Source organism: Orycteropus afer, unplaced genomic scaffold, assembly GCF_000298275.1.
Source record: "Orycteropus afer afer isolate SDZICR_OR568_19922 unplaced genomic scaffold, OryAfe1.0 scaffold00354, whole genome shotgun sequence".
NCBI classification, from domain to species: Eukaryota; Metazoa; Chordata; class Mammalia; order Tubulidentata; family Orycteropodidae; genus Orycteropus; species Orycteropus afer.
Window position 1 is genome coordinate 2558139 of NW_006921941.1, and position 18137 is coordinate 2576275.

General features: G+C 40.4%; 1 protein-coding gene across 1 annotated transcript in view; it reads right to left on the bottom strand.

Annotated features, from left to right (window-relative positions):
* Positions 1-18137, bottom strand: part of SLC4A5 (solute carrier family 4 member 5) — a 128597-nt gene that overhangs the window by 7780 nt on the left and 102680 nt on the right. The window contains exons 21-22 of the mRNA XM_007952627.1: positions 6226-6294; positions 5073-5246 (exon numbers count right to left, since the gene is read on the bottom strand). Of these exons, the coding sequence (XP_007950818.1) occupies positions 5073-5246; positions 6226-6294 (243 nt within the window). The remainder of the gene's footprint in view (positions 1-5072; positions 5247-6225; positions 6295-18137) is intronic.

Sequence of the window (18137 nt, forward strand, 5' to 3'; positions counted from 1 at the left end):
CATATAAAGTTAGTGATCATTTTTTCCATATCCCTAAAGAATGTTGATGGGATCTGGATTGGGATTGCATTGAATGTATAGATTGCTTTGCTTTAGTACCATCAGTTCTTGATCATATCCTACCTTGCAAAATGGCTGAATATCAACTAATTCTTTTTGGTACAATGACTCTGTATATTCCTTCCATCTTCTTTGCATTCTTCCTGCATCATTCTATGTTTTGCCCATAGAATCTTTCAATATTGCAATGTAAAGCTTAAATTTTTTCTTTAGTTCTTTCAGCTCAAGAAATGCTGAGTGTGTTCTTTCCTTTTGTTTTTCTAAATCCAGGTCTTTGCACATCTCATTATAATACTTTACTTTGCCTCCTCAAGTTCCCTTTGAAATCTTCTGGTCAGCTCTTTTATTTCATCATTTTTTCCATTTGCTTTAGCTATGCTCCATTCAAAAGCATGTTTCAAAGGTTTTTTTCTGACATCCATTTTGGTCTTTTCTTCCTTTCCTGTCTTTTTAATGACCTTTTGCTTTCTTCATATATGGTGTTCTTGATGTCATCCCACAACTCATCTGGTCTTTGGTCACTGTTATTCAATGTATCAAATCTGTTCTTCAGATAGTCTCTAAATTCAGGTGGGATATAATCAAGGTCATATTTTGGCTCTTGTGGACTTGTTTTAATTTTCTTCAGCTTCAATTTGACCTTACATATGAGCAATTGATGCTTTGTTCCACAGTCAGCTCCTGGCCTAATTCTGATTGTTGATATTGAGCTTTTCCATCACCTCTTTCAGTTGATTTAATTCCTGTGTATTCCATCTGGTGAGGTCCATATGTATAGTCACCATTTACATTGTTCAGAAAAGGTATTTGCAATGAATAAGTCATACAAATGGATACAGCACTGGAGGCACTCACTCATTTATGCTAAGAAATTTGGAAGACAGCTACCTGGCCAACTGACTGGAAGAGATTTATATTTGTGTCCATTCTAAAGAAAATGCACCATGGAAGAAAGGTGATCTAACAGGATATGGATTATTGAACAAGTCACATGCAAGTAAAATTTTGCTGAAGATAATTAAAAACAATTGCAGCAGTATATTGACAGGGAACTTCCAGAAATTCAAGCCAGATTCAGAAGAGAGCGTGGAACAAGGGATATCATTGCTGATGTCAAACAGCCCTTGGCTGAAAGCAATGAATACCAGAAAGGTGTTTACCTGTATTTATTTGACTATGGAAAGGCATTTGACTGTGTGGATTATAACAAATTATGGGTAACTGCAAAGAATGGGAATTTCAGAACATGTAATTGTGCTCATGAGGAAACTATAGAAAAGAACCTGCTAAGAGGCCGTAGTCATTCAAGCAGACCAAGGAGATACTGAATGGTTTCATTTTTAAAATTTTTATCTTTTTAAAATTTATTATTATTTTTGCAGTGTTCCCTCTGAAAGGAAACTTCCTTATTGATTACCAGGGATGGGAGGGGAGGGGAGGAAACACTGCTAGATAGGTAGAGACAATTATTTATTTGGGTGAAGGGAGATACTGAATGGTTTAAAATCAGGAAAGGTATGCATCTGTGTTGTATTCTTTTACCATACTTATTCAGTCTCTATGCTGAGCAAATAATCCAAGAAGTTGGACTACATGAGAAATGCAGCATCAGGATTGGAGGAAGACTCATTAAACAACCTGCAAATATGCAGATGATTAAACTTTGCTTGCTGAAAGTGAGGAGGTCTAGAAGCACTTACTGATGAAGAGCAAAGACTATAACCTTCAGTATGGAATATATGACAACATAAACAAAAATCCTCACAACTGGACCTATAAGCAACATCATGATAAATGGAAAAAAGAGTGAAATTGTCAGGCATTTCATTTTACTTGGGTCCACAATCAACACTCATGGAAACAGTAGTCAAGAAATCAGCTGTCGTATTGCACTGGGCAAATCTGCTGCAAAAGACCCATTTAAAGTGTTAAAGAGCAAAGATGTCACTTTGAAGACTATGCTGCATCTCACCCAAGCCATGGTATTTTCAATCACTGCATATACATGTGAAAGCTGGGCAATGACTAAGGAAGACTGAAGAAGAACTGATGCATTTGAATTGTGGTGTTGATGAAGAATACTGGACTGCCAGAACAATGAACAAATCTGTCTTGGAGTAAGTACAGCTGGAATGCTCTGCAGAAGAGTGGGTAGACTTCATTTCTCATACTTTGGTCATGTTATCAGGAGGGACCGGTCCCTGGAGAAGGATCACGCTTGGTGAAGTAGAGAGTCAGCAGAAAAGGGGAAGACTTTCATTGAGATGGATTGACACAGTGGCTGCAATGTTGGGCTCATGCATAGCAAAACTTGTGAGGATGGCACAGGACCAGGCACTGTTTTGTTCTATTGTACATAGGGTCAATATGAGTTGGAGCCAACTCAATCGCACCTAACACCAACAATGACCCCCTTATTGTATATTGCTTTTCCCTCCACCCAAGTTAACATGTGCCTACCCTTTAGTTTGTGTTTGACCATCCCTTCCCCTCTCATCCCTAGTCACCTCCAAAGAATGATTCTTTCTGTGTGTAAACCTTTTCTTAACTTTTTACAGTGGTCTCATACAATAATTGTCCTTTTGTGATTGACTGATTCCACCCAGCATAATGTCCTCTAGGTTCATCCATGTTACAAGGTGTTTCGCAGATTCATTGTTATTCTTTAACATTGTGTGGTATTCTATTGTATGTATGTACCATAGTTTGTTTATACTTTCATCTGTTGATGGGCACTTAGTTGTTTCCATCTTTTTGTGATTATGAATAATGCTGTAATGAACATGGGTGTATATATATCTTTCGCATCACAGCTCTTATTTCTCTGGGATATATACCTAGTAGTGGAATTGGTGGATCATAAGGTATTTCTACTCCAACTTTTTAAGGAAGAGCCATACTGTTTTCCATGGTGCTTACACCATTTATAGTCCCACCAGCAGTGTGGGACTGACTGTACATGCATATGTCCTCTCCAGCATTTGTTGTTTTCTTTCTTTTTTTGAACTTGCTATTAACGCTGGGGTAAGATATCTGGAATTCTTAAAGAAATGTTTAGAAAGTTAGATTCTGTTCTGGTTGAAGAAATTAAAGAGAGTAATGGGCTCATTGGGGGAGGAATTCTCTGACTTCAAGCTGACATTTTAATAAGCTCTGCAGGCCCAAAATGGCTAGTTGTAAATACTGTGCTTTCACTACTAAGAACCGGCCATTAAATGAAGTCAGGAAGAAAACCATCCAGCTGGATTTAACACTGGCTTTTCACTGACACTTCTTCTTGGGAGCAAGCAGAGCCCTGGAGTTGGACGGCCTTGGTTTTTAAAAATTCTGGCTCTGAAAACAAACCAGTGCTTGCTAAGGACAGGGTTGGGAGAGGGGTATCTACAAAGGGGTAGCATGGGGTAATTTTGGGAGTGATGAAACTGTTGTGTTCATGACTGTGGTGGTGTTCAACTTATGTATTCGTCAGGATTCATAGAACCACAAAGAATAAATTTTACTCTATGTAAATTTAAAATCAGTGTGTGGAGGGATGGATCCTGGCTCTGCCCCTTCCTGGTTGTGTGACTTGGGCCACTCACTCATGCTCTTTGAGTCTGTTTTCTCAGTTGAAACATGAGGTTTTTAATAGTACTTCAAGGAGCCCTGGTGACACAATGGGTAAGTACTTGGCTGCTAACTGAAAGGCTGGTAGTTTGAACCCACCCAGGGAGAAAGACGTACCAGTCTGCTTCTGTAAAGACTATACCTCACTGTTGTCGAGTCCATTCGACTCAGCAAACCCTTCTTAGGTTTACAAGGCAGTATCTCTACAGAAGTAAATTGCCCAATCTTCCTCCCGAGGAGTGGCTGTTGGGTTTGAACTGCCAGCCTTATGGTTAGCAGTCAAATGCCTTACGCACTAACTCTGTGGAGCAGTTCTACTCTGCCACATAAGGTTGCTGTCAGTTGGAATCAACTTGCTTCACACAATAGTACTTCAGGGGCTGGTGTGGTGTGAGGACTAAAGGAACCATACTCAGTCAATGCTAATTGTTACTATTATTATGCTTTCTCCTCATCCCTCATCCCCCGTTTTGTCTGAAGCCACTCCCTTGCAGTGGTGGTTCTCAATAATCGCTGCACATTTATGCTTCCTAAATGTGCATTTCTTAATGCTTACTAAATGTACATTTATTTAAACTATCCTTGCCTGGATTTCCTCAAGAGATCCTAATTTAATTGATCTGGGATGAGGCCTCGTCCTGCATAGTTTTAAAAAGCTCAGAGGTGGTTCTGGTGAGCAGCCAGTCAAGAACCATGAACTCCAAGGACTGTCAGACTCCACTTCTGAATCCTCACTTGGGCCCTGATCCAGCCCATCTAGGGCTTCCCCCCCCCTCCCCCCAGGCTCAGATGAGGTTATCCAGGGGCCAGGACATTATGTTTTTGGCTCTTTTACTGTTCTCTCTCTTTTTGGGGGGTGGAATGGGTGTGGAATGGGGGATGGAGGGGAGGAATCATCTCAAGCTTACATAAAATTTGCAAGAATAAAGAACACCTGCATACCCAAACACTATGTAAATGTCATTGGGTCTCTGATTCTAGTTTTTTTTTTTTCCTTCTTCTTCACTATTTATCTGTTCAAATCCAGCTACTTTGAATGGTGAAAAATATTTATATTTAGCATGGATCTACTTCTGAGATTGGTTTAAATTTTGCCAGTGGGGAACAAGGTGTCCTTCCTGAATTTATCTGTCATCTCTGCCCCTCCTTGGACCGGAGCAAGGAGTTTGGGTGGCTTTTTCACTGTCAGTGCGCTGCCCTGACCTTAGCTGGGTGCGGGTAGGCATGGGGTTCCAGCAGGGTGCACCCACCATACAGACATTCCTCCTTCCTCTCCATGCCCCCCGGCCCCTTCATTTGGCCTGGACTTGTTCTGTGCCTGCCTCTCTGACCCTGAGGAAGTCAGTCAGACCTGCCCTCGGGGAGGAAAATCCCAGAGCAGGAATGGGGAGCTGGGTCCACCTTACCATGACGGGGAAGATGATGGCGGCCACGGTGGACTTGAGGATCCAGAGCACCGCCAGGCAGAGGATCTGCACCAGGGTGAAGAGGTGAATGCGGCGTAGGGGCACGTGCCGCAGGAAGGCGTGGTCCGGCTGGTGCTTGGCGGGCATCAGGAAGAGCTTGCAGCGGTCCCAAAACTGGGAGGAAAGCACGGGCTCAGACAGGTAGTGGGGCCTTGGTGGGCCTGCTGGGAACTAGGGCTGAGGGAAGGGGGCTGCCATAGGATCCCACAGAGGGGGCCTTAGTCAGGCCTTAAGGGGCTGGAGGCCTCTAGGAGGATGTAGAGTGTGGTGTCAGGGTGGGCCCTGAACCCTGGATGCAAGGTACAGCCCTGGAACTGACTGCAAACGAACACTGTCTTCATTCATGGAAAATGCAACTTAATTGCAATACAAATTATTCAAGACATCCAAAAGTGTCATTGTAAATAAAAAAAAAAAATGTGTTCTCTGTGGGAGTCACCTTAGGGAAGATAAGAGAAGAGGTATAGTGAAATGCTCATTCTGGGATTTGAATCCTGAGCCTGTTTCCTCATCTGAAAAATGGGGATCAGAGGATCTCTAGGGAAATTATGTAGATCAAATTATATAACGTCTAGAAGGCAACTACTGTTAGTGTCGGATTACCCAATAAGCAAGTAAGCATGAGCTTACTTGTGCTTATTTACCAATTTGTATTGAACCATTTCACATCAAAGATTTTGCTTTTAGGTATGGCTGGCGTCTCTCTCCCAACCCCACAGCACCTTTCTACAGAATCAAACCCCTTTTCAAATTTACAAGCCCTGACAAGGACAGAGTACCCAGTAAGCAGGGTAAGTACAGTTTACTTGTACTTACTAATCTGAACAGTTTCACGTTTTTCACCACATCTTTGAAACCATGTGAAATTGTTCACTACAGATTAGTAAGTAAACACAAGTAAGCCCGTGCTCACCTTATTGGGCAATCCATCTTGCTTACTGTAGTTATTTTTCACATAGTAAATGGCAGTGTTATTATTACTATTATTCTTTCATTGACCTGGTAAAGTGAGCATTTGGGGTCTTGGTGACCTTGAACCAGACATGGAAAGCTGACTACCAATTTAGATCAGGCTGGGGAGGGGAGAGCTTACCTGGATGCCATTCAGGGAGGCCACGCCCATGTAGAGGAAGACTCCATAAAGTACCGGCATGGGGATGTACTGAAACGAGAGGCAGGGAAGCAGAGCCTTGGACTGGCTGTCATATTCTGGCTGACTGTGTCTGTCAAGCCACAGAGACAGCCTGGCCTGCCCTGCGTGGAGAAGGAGCTGTATATTTGGAGGTATTGAGCGTCCAAGAGAAGATCTACAGCCAGAGTATTGGTGGGGTGGGACATAAGGGTCGCTGGGGCTATACTGAGGAGCCGTGGTAGCGTAGTGCCTAAGGCACTTGACTGCTAACCAGAAGGCTGGTGGTTCAAACCCACCAGCAACTCCTGGGAAAGAAGGTTGGGCAATCTTCTTCTGTAGTGATATCACCTCGGAAACCCAAGGAGAGGTCGCTATGAGTCAGATCCAACTCCATGGCAGTGAGTTTGGTTTGTTTTTTTAGGGGCTATACTGCTCCCTTTTCTAGCTGAAAGGAGCTCTGGTAGTGCTATGGTTAGAGTTTTAGGCTGTTAATCAAAAGATTGGCTGTTTGAACCCACCAGCTGTTCCACGAGAGAAAGATGAGATCATAGGTTTCCATAGTGATTTACAGGCTTCAAAACCCTGTGGGCTATAGCATTGTTGAAATTGACTCAATGACAGTGGTTTTAGGTTTTGGGTTGCTAGTGCAGAGTGTAGCTGTTTTCCTTGCTGCCCTTTCCTTTGGCTTTGTGAATGTCATGTGGTCTGACCAAAGACACAACTTCTGGAAAATGAGAAAGTACCACAGACATCTTCCCCTCCCCATTATTCCTGTCAGCCGCTTCCCACTTTCAGTCCCAGCCAAGGTCCCCCTCCTGAAGCTGTGCTGCTCAGAGTGGAGGCTTACAGGGGGCTTGGGACCCTTAGTGAGCTAATCTACATTAGCAGGGAGTACCAAAGAACCAAAACCAAAAACTTGTTGCCATTGAATTGATTTCAACTCATAATGGCCCTATAGGAGCTCTGGTAGCATAGTGCCTAAGGCACTTGACTGCTAACTAGAAGGCTGGTGGACAGCCACTCCTCAGAAGGAAGGTTGGGCAATCTACTTCTGTAGTGATACCATCTTGGAAACCCAAGGAGGGGTAGCTATGAATCGGGTCTGACTCAACAGCACATAACAACAACAGTGATAACATGGCCCTATAGGACAGAGTGGAATTGTCCCATAGGATTGCCAAGGCTGTAATCTTTATGGAAGCAGATTGCCACATCTTTCTTCTACAGAACAACTGGTATGTTCAAACTGCCAACCTTTCCATTAGTAGCTGAGTACTTAACCACTGCACCACCAGGGCTCTGAGTAGCAAAAATACTTAACAAAATCATCCATCATACCTTGTTGCCATCAAGTCAACTTTGACTCATGTCAAACTCATGTGTGTTAGAGTAGAGCTGTGCTCTTTAGGGTTTTTGTTGTTAGGTCCCGTCAAGTTGATTTTGAGTCATAGTGACCCTATGGGACAGTAGAACTGCCCCATGGGATTTTCTTGGCTGTAATCTTTACAGGAGCAGATTGCCAGGTCTTTTTTCCCATGGATCTCCTGAGTGGGTTTAAACCGCCAACGTTTTGGTTACCTGCCAGATGATTAACCATTGTGCCACCAGGGCTCCTCGCTCAACTTTTAGATGCAATTTAAGAATGTTAATAAGTCCAACTAAACAAATAACCTCTCTTTTTAAGTAATTTAAACTGTGTTCACTTTTTAACATAAAGTGATTTGGACCTATAAGTTGTAAACTCATTCTAAGACATTTGAACTAAAAGTAAAGAAAGTAAATAGGGGGTCATTGCACCGCTCTGTTTGTATATACCTTATAAGATTTTTGCCTACTTATGAAACAAGGTAAAAAGTTCAAAGAACAACATTGTCCGAATCCCCCTGAAAGTGTGAGAGCAGTTGAGGGAGAAATAAAGACTTAAATACAAAAATCAACTGTATTTTGTAATAACACAAATTTAAGATGGCCTAAAAACTTCCCTTTTGCCCTAGTGAGTATGAAAGCCACATCAGACAGGAGAACTAGGCCAAGTTTTAGGTAGTTTATAGTTTGTTGTTGTTGTTAAATGCTGTTGAGTCAGTTCTGATTCATAGGGACCCTGTGCACAACAGAACAAAACACTTGCTTGGTTCTGCGCCATCCTCACAATTGTCACTATGTTTGAGTCCGTTGTTGCAGCCACTACTCCAGTCCTTCTTGTTGAGGGTCTTCCTCTTTTTCATTGACCTCTACTTCACCAAGCATGATGTCGTTCTTCAGGGATTGGCCCCTCCTGATGACATGTCTGATATATGTGAGATGAAGTCCCGCCATCCTTGCTTCTAAGGAGTATTCTGGCTGTACTTGTTCCAAGCAGATTTGTTTGTTCTTCTGGTGGGCCATGGAATATTAAAGACTCTTTGCCAATCCCATAATTCAAATGCACTGATTCTTCTTTGGTCTTCGTTACTCATCATCCAACTTTCACATACATATGAAGTAATTGAAAATACATGGTTTTGGGCAGGCACACCTTAGTCCTCAAAGTAATATCTTTGCTTTTTAACACTTTAAAGAGACCTTTTGCAGCAGATTTGCCCAATGCAATATGTCATTTGACTTCTTGACTGCTGCCTCCATGGGCATTGACTGTGGATCTAAGTAAAATGAAATCCTTAACATCAATATTTTCTCTATTTGTCATGATATTGCTTACTGGTGCAGTTGTGAGGATTTTTGTTTTCTTTATGTTGACGTATAGGAGCTCTGATGGTGTAGTGGGTAAGGCATTTGGCTGCTCACCCAAAGGTTAGTGGTTCAAACCTACCAGCTACTCTTCAGGAGAAAGATGAGGCAGTCTGCTTCTGCAAAGATTTATAGCCTTGGAAACTCAATGGAGGTTGCAATGAGTCAGAATCGACTCAATGGCAGTGAGTTGGGTTTTTGTTTGGTTTTATGCTTACATATAATCCGTACTAAAGGCTGTAATCTTTGACCTTCATTGGCAAGTGCTTAAAGTCCTTTTCACTTTCAGCAAGCAAGGTTGTATTATCTGCTAATCGTGGGTTGATAGTAATTCTTCCTCCGATCCTGATGCCACATTCCTCTTCATATAGTCCAGCTTTTCAGATTATTTGCTCAACATTTGGACTGATTAAGTATGGTAAAAAAAAAAAAGTACAACCCTGATGCACACCTTTTCTCATTTTAAACCATGCAGTGTCCCCTTTTCCTATTTGAACGACTGCCTCTTGGTTTATGTACAAGTTCCACATGAGCACAATCGAGTCTTCTGGAATTCCAATTCTTCAAATGTTGTCCATAATTTATTATGATCCACACAGTTGAATGCCTTTGCATAGTCAACAAAACACAGGTAAACATTTTTCTGCAATTCTCTACTTTCACACAAGATCCATCTGACATCAACAATGATATCCCTTGTTCCATGTCCTCTTCTGAATCCAGCTTGAATTTCTGACAGTTCTTTGTCTAAACAACCATTTTTGAATTATCTTCAGCTATATTTAACTTGCTGGTGATATTAATGATATTGTTAATTTTTGCTTTCTGTTGGATCACCTTTCTTTGAAATGGGCACAAATATAGATCTCTTCTAGTCAGTTGGCCCAGTAGTTGTCTTCCAAATTTCTTGACATGGACAAATGAGTGCTTCCAGCATTGCATTCATTTGCTGAAACATCTCAATGGGCATTCCATCAATTTTGGGAGACTTGTTTTTTGCCAATGTCTTCAGTGCAGCTTGGACTTCTTCATTCAGCATCATTAGTCTTGGCCATATGCTGCCTCTAAAATGGCTGAATGTTGACTAATTCTTTTTGGTACAGTGACTCTGTATATTCTTTCCATCTTCTTTGATACTTTTGCATGGCTCAATATTTTGCCTATAAAATCCTTCAGTATTGTGACTTGAGTCTTGAATTTTTTCTTCATTTACTTCAGCTTCTGAAGTGCCAAGCATGTTCTTCCCTTTTAGTTTCCTAACTTCAGGGCTTTTCACATTTCATTATAATACTTTACTTTGTCTTCTTGAGCTGCCCTTTGAAATAGTCTATTCAGCTTTTACTTCATTGTTTCTTCCATTCACTTTAGCTACACTATGTTCAAGAGTAAGCTTCAGAGTCTCTTCTGACATCCATTTTGGTCTTTTCTTTCTTTCCTGTCTTTTTAATGACCTCTTGCTTTCTTCATGTATGATGTCCTTGATGTCACCCCACAACTCATCTGGTTTCGGTCATTAGTGTTCATTGTGTCTATCTATCCCTGAGATGGTCTCTAAATTCAGGTGGGTTATGCTCACAGTTGTACTTTGGTTCCCGTGGACCTGTTTCAATTTTTTTCAGCTTCAGCTTAAACTTGCTTATGAATTATTGATGGTTTGTTCTGCAGTCAGCCCCTGGCATTGTTCTGACTGATGATATTGAGCTTCTCCATTATCTTTTCCCACAAATACAGTTAATTTGATTCCTGTGTATTCCATATAGTGAAGCCCACGTATGTAGTTGCCACTTATAAAAAAGGTATTTACGATGAATAAGTTGTTGATCTTGCAAAATTCTATCAAGTTATCTCCAGCGTGGTTTCTATTACCAACGTGATATTTTCCAACTACTGATGCTTTTTCTTTGTTTCTAACTTTTGCACTCTAATCACCCTTAATTATCAATGCATCTTGATTACACATTTGGTCAATTTCAGACTGTACAAGTTTGTAAAAATCTTCAATTTCTTCTTCGGCATTAGTGGTTCATGTGAAAATTTGAGTAATAGTATATTAACTAGTCTTCCTTATAGGAATATGGATATTTTCTTATCACTGACAGTGCTGTACTTCAAGATAGATCTTGGAGTATTCTTTTTGATGATGAATATGCTGCCTTCCCTGTTCAATTTGTCATTTCCGACAGAGTAGACCATATGATTGTCCAGTTCAAAATGGCAAGTGCCAATCCATTTCAACTCACTAATGCCTACAATATCTATCTTCAAGCATTCTATTTCAATTTTGTCAATTTCCACTTTTCCTAGATTTGTACTTCATACACTCCATGTTCTGATTATTAATGGATCTTTGCAGCTGTTTTTTTCTCACTTTGAGTAGCACAATGATAACAAATGAAAGTCCCCAAAAGCTTTATGCCATCCATGTCATTAAGGTTGACTATACTTTGAACCGGCAGCTTTTTTGTCATCATATTTTGAATAACTTCCAACCTGAGGGGCTCATATTCTGGCAGTATATCAGACAATGTTTCACTGCTATTCATAAGGTATTCAATGCTCATATTTTTAAAAGTAAGTCACCAGTCCCTTCTTCCTAGTCTATTCTAGTCGGAAAGTTCCACTGAAGCCTGCCCAAAACGGGTCAACCTATTGGAATTTGAAATACTGGTGGCATAGCTTCCAGCATCATGGGAACACACAAGCAACCATGGTAGAACAAACTGACAGATGGATGAGTAGTGGAATTTGTAGTTACCAGTAACTAATTATAAAGTCACCTTATTATCAAGCCTAAGAAGTTGTCTTCAGTCCTTTGATTTGCAGGCTCAAGCAGCTTTCCCAGCAAATCCCAAAGGTCTATGACATCTTACTCTTACCAGTCACTGGATTATGATCTAGAATTCTAGATTAATCAGCATAAATATGCCTTAGATCCCCAGGAAAAGCCTCTTTTAAAATATGGGTACAGTAAAGTGGCAGAAAAGTACATCTGTCAGCTTTATACCGTAAGTTAAAACAATAAACAACAATCATAGTCCCCAAACCATAAGGCCATCACAGCTTACTTGTATAATTTGAGGCTGAGCCCAGCAGAATGCATAGGACCCAGAGGGGAAACTTCTGATACTGTCAGGAGTTCCTCTGAGGCAGAATGCAGAAATCCACATTCCTGAAGAGCTGTGTCAAGGTGTGAGCAAAAAGACAAAGACCACAACCTCAGGGCCTTGAGATGGACTGGGACTCTCAGAGCTGAGTGTGGAAGTCACTAAAGCTGTTCATCAAAATCATGCCTACTTCATCCCCCAGTGCCCTAATTTGGCAAGGTAACCAAATGTTTGAAAATTGTTGATAGAAGAATTGAAGATGATCACTAATCCTCTAATAATAAACATTACTGTATCTAAAATCAGTAGAGAGGGAGAGAGAAGAGAGATGATTTAGTTCCTTTTGGTCTTCAAAGTGTGGTCCTTGGGCCAGCAGCATTGGTATCACCTGGGAAGTTGTTAAAAATTCAGAGCCCAGACAATAATCCTGGCAGACATCAGAGTCAACTGGCATAAAATAGTCCACAAAGACAATGTTCTACATCCTACTTTGGTGAGTATTGACTGAGGTCTTAAAAGTGTGTGAGTAGCCATCTAAGGAGCTCTGGTAGCATAGTGGCTAAGGCACTTGACTGCTAACCAGAAGGCTGGCAGTTCAAACCCACCAGCCACTCCTCGGAAGGAAGGTTGGTCAATTCTACTTCCGTAGTGATACTGCCTCGGAAACCCAAGGAGGGGTTGCTATGAGTCAGGGCCGACTCGACGGCAAATAACAACAACAACAACAGCCATCTAAGATGTAACTATTGGTCTTTCCCCATCCAGACCAAAGAAAATCAAAAGTGCACAGAAACAATTAGTCCAAAGAGCTAATGGATCACCTGAACCCCAGACTCCACAACCCTGACATCAGAAGAACTAGATGGTGTCTGGCTACCACTGCTGACCTCTCTGAAAGGGGACGCAATAGGAGGTCTGGTAGCATAGTGGCTAAGACACTTGCCTGCTAACCAGATGGCTGGCGGTTCAAACCCACCAGCCACTCCTCGGAAGGAAGGTTGGGCAATCCTACTTCCGTAGTGATACTGCCTCGGAAACCCAAGGAGGGGTCGCTATGAGTCGGGGCCGACTCGACGGCACATGACAACAACAACAACAGATAAAGTGGGAGAAAAACATGGAACAAAACTCAAAATCCTAACAAAGGCCAGGCTTACTGGTCTGATGGAGACTGCTGTTATCCCCAGACTATGGTCCTTAGAAACTCTTCAAGCATGGACCCAAACTCAACCCCATGGCTCCACTTTCAGCCAAAAAATGGACAGGCCTATAAGGTGAACAACAACACCAGGAAGGTACACACTCCCTAGAATAATCAATCATACTAGATTAAATGGGCAGGATTTGTTCAAGGAAAAAGCTCAGAAGGTTGGAGGGGATAGGAAAGGACAAATGGAAATGACAAACACAGTGAGGAAGTAGGAAGAATGATGATACATTGTGAGGATAGCAATCACTGTCACAAATAAAAATGTGTATGAATTATTGCATGGAAAACCAATTTGCTCTGTAAACTTTCACCCAAATCACAATACAAAGTTAAGAAAGTGCAGAATTTGGGCTGCATCCCAGACCTCCTGAATTATTTGTATTCTATAAGGTACCCATTTCCATTGAGTCAATTCTGACCCCATGTTTTACAGGGTAGAATTGCCCCATATGGTTTTCTTGGCTGAAATCTTTATGGAAAGGAGTCCCTGGGTGGTGCAGATGGTTTGAACCTACCCAAAGGCAATTTGGAAGACATGACTGTTGGTCGGCCTCCTGAAAGTTCACAGCTTTGAAAACCCTATGGAGCAGTTCTACTTGGCACACATGGGGTCACCATAAGTTGGAATAGACTAACAGCAACTAATAACAATCTTTATGGAAGGAGTTTGCTAGGCCTTTCTTCTGTGGAACTGCTGGGTGGGTTGGAACCACCAACCTTTAGGTCAGCAAATGATTGCAAATCTCTTACACACATATGCTTTTTATTAAACAAGATACCAGGCAATTTTTATACATATTAAAATTTGAGGCACACTACAACAGAACTCTATGGGAAGAATTGGTCCACAGTCAGTTATAGTTAATAATTAATATACAGAATAATAAAAATAGAAACACTAATTAGTAACCAGGATCTAATTGGTATGCTATAAAATTTGTAGCAAACAACAACAACAACAACAAAAATTTGTAGCATTGGAGGATCATTCTGTTGGCTACATGAAGAAGAATTAAAGATTTCAACTGAAGTATGGACTTGGGTAGATGGTTCCCCACTCCCCAGTGTAAACTCCCTATGGGTCTTATATTCAGCGATGCCTAATTTGACATAGGCAAACTTACAGGTGCACAAAGTTAAACAAGCTTTATAAAAAACTTCTCATGACTAGAAATAAGTGCTGGGATTAAACCTAGGACCATAGCTCTGGATTAAATTGTATTTTGTCTTGAATTGGCTACATCAAAGTCATGAAATTATCTCTTTTGTTTTTAACTTAAAATCAATCTAATATTTAGTACTGTATCAGCTAGTGTTGTTATTAGTTGTCATCGAGTTGTCTCCGACTCATAGCGAGCCTATGTACAAAAGAAAGAAAAACTTCCTGGTCCTGCACCATCCTCACAATCCCTGCTATGCTTGAGCCCATCATTGCAGCCACTGTGTGAATCTATCTCATTGAAGGTCTTCCCCTTTTCGACTGACCCTCTACTTTACTAAGCATGATAAACTCTAGGAACTGGAGATGAGATGAAGTCTGGCCATTCTTGTGTCTAAGGACCATTCCAGCTGCACTTCTTCCAGGACAGTTTTGTTCATTATTCTGGCAGTCCATGGTATTTTCAGTATTCATCACCAGCACGACAACTCAAAGGCATTAACTCTTCTTTGGTCTTCCTTACTCATTGTCTAGCTTTCAAATGCATATGAGGTGATTGAAAATAACATGGATTGGGTTAGGCACACTTTAGTCTTCAAAGTGACATCCTTAACACTTAAGAGGTCTTTTTGCCAAGTGCAATATGACATCTGACCTGACTGCTGCTTCCATTGATATTGATTGTGGATCCAAGTAAAATGAACTCCCTGAAAACTTCAATCTTTTCTCCATTTATTGTGATCCCAGTTGTGAGGATTTTTGTTTTCTTTATGCTGAGATATAATCCATACTGAAGGCTTCATCAATTTGATCTTTATCAATCAGTGCTTCAAGTCATCTTCATTTTCAGCAAGCAAGGTTGTGTCATCTGCATACTGCAGGTTGATAACGAGTCTTCCTTCAATCCTAATTCCGTGCTCTTCTTTATATAGTCATATAACTTCTCAGATTATTTGCTCAGCAGATTGAGTAAGTATGATGAAAGGATACAACCCTGACACACACCCTTCCTGATTTTAAACCATGCAGTATCCCCTCTTCTGTCTGAATGGCAGCCTCTTGGTCTATGAACAGGTTCCTTATGAACTCAATAAGTGTTCTGGAATTCCAGTTCTTTGCAATGTTATCCATAATTTGTTATGATTCACACAGAGGAATGCCTTTGCATAGTCAATAAAACACAGGTAAACCTCTTTCTGGTATTCTTTGCTTTCTGTCAAGATCCATCTGACATCAACAATGATGCCCCTCATTCCATGTCCTCTACTGAAACCAATTTGGATTTCTGGAAATTCTCTGTTAATATACTGTTGTAATCATTTTTGAATTATCCTCATCAAAATTTTACTTGTGTGTGATATTAATGATATTGTTCAATAATTTCCACATTCTGTTGGATCATCTTTCTTTGGAATGGGCAAAAATATGGATCTCTTCCAGTCAGTTGCCCAGGTATCAGCCAGTAAGAATGCTTCTATCACTTACATAATAATTTTGAAAGCCTAGCTTCATAAAAGTTATATATACCTTGATACAATCAAATCAGAAATCCTAAATCTTATGATCAATAATAATCCTGGTAAATGTGTTATCAGATTTATCAAGTGGATTAATTGGTGGCTAAATAAAATGAAATTATGTTTTTCTTCTACTCTTACTATAAAAGAAATGGTAGGCAGATTTTTCAAAACCTTTTGTGACTGAATACAGAGACAAAATTGGAGCATTCAGAGCGATTTGAACCCATGAAAGCTTTTCCATGAATTGTTTCCCAACATTTACATCTTATCCTACTTATAAAGTCCATTTATTTTTATAGAATGCATAAGTTAATACAGAAATACATTCAAAAGCTGGAAAGAGTTGCAACATTTGGGCCAAGAGCTGAAATAGAAAGGAGTTTCCATTATTACTCAAAATGTAGAACCATTACATATCCATGTCCTTTGATTACCAACAGCTTTGGCAATGGCACATGCACACACTGCTTTCCTTTTAGATACAGGTATACCTTGGAGATATTGTGGGTTCAATCTCAGGACACCACAATAAAACTAATATCACAATAAAGTGAGTCATACGAACTTTTTGGTTTCTCAGGACATATAAAAATATGATTACACTCTAGTTTATTAAGTGTGAAATAATATTATGAAAAAGTTTGAAATATTGTGAGAATTACCAAAATGTGTCACAGAGACATGAAGTGAACCCATGCTGTTGGAAAAATTGCACCAACAGGCTTGCTTGACATAGGCTTGCCACAAAATTTGTAAAAAAAATGCAATATCTACAAAGTGCAATAAAATGAGGTATGCCTGTATTTTAATTATACTCCTATGGGCATGCTAGGAGCTCTGGTAGCATAGTGGCTAAGGCACTTGACTGCTCACCAGAAGGCTGGCGGTTCAAACCCACCAGCCACTCCTCGGAAGGAAGGTTGGGCAATCCTACTTCTGTAGTGATACTGCCTCGGAAACCCAAGGAGGGGTCGCTATGAGTCGGGGCTGACTCAATGGCACATAACAACAATAACAACAATGGGCATGCTATGTACTTTAGGAAGATAAGGTAATATCTGTGTAAAGACAAAATTTATCAAAATCAGATATGTCAACTATCTAAGTGTAAAAAGTCTAGAAAATCTATGCTCATAAAAGATGTGTCCATAAAATAATTGATCACATTGCATTGTAAATGAAACAAAAGGAGAGAAACTATAGTGAAATTTTCAAACTGCTTTGTGATGGGTTCAAATATTACAGAGCCTTTGACATAAGACTACCATCAGTGATTAAGTTGTGACCCAGAATTCTAGATTAATCAGCATAAATCTTCTTTGGGTCCCTCTGGTGTCAGCTGGTGTGAAATGATGGAGTAGCTGGCTGTACTCAAGAATGTGTCTGGGAAATGATATATTGGACAAAGAACTTGTCTCTAAAATTTATAGAAACTCCAACATTTCAACATCAAAAAGATAAACAATTCAATTTAAAAATGGGCAGAAGATGTGAACAGACACTTCACCAAAGAAGATACTCAGGCAGCCAACAAACATATGAAGAAATGCTCACGATCATCAGCCATTAGAGAAATGCAAATCAAAACAACGAGATACCATCTCACCCCAGCATTAATAGCAAAGTTCAACAAGACAGAAAATAACACATGCTGGCAAAGATGTGGAGAGACTGGGACTCTCATACACTACTGGTGGGACTGTGAAATGATACAAAAACGGTAGAAATAGGTATGGCAATTCCTTAAAAAGTTGGAAATAGGGATACCATTTGACCTAGCCATTCCATTGCTAGGTATATATCCTAAGGAAATGAGAAGCAGACCAAGAACAGATATATGCACACCCATGTTCATCGCAGCACTATTCACAATAGCAAAGAGATGGAAAAAACCTAAGTGCCCATAAACTGAGGAAAGGATAAACAAACTATGGTACATATATACAATGGAATGCTATGCAATGCTAAAGAATAATGTAGAATCTGCACAACACTGCATAATGTAGATAAACTTGGAGGACATTATGCTGAATGAAATAAGTCAATCACAGAAAGACAAATATTGTAAAAAGTCAAGGAAAGGTTTAAACACGGAAGGAAACTTTCTTTGTTAGTTACCAGGGATGAGAGGGGAAGGGGAGACTAAATTCCTA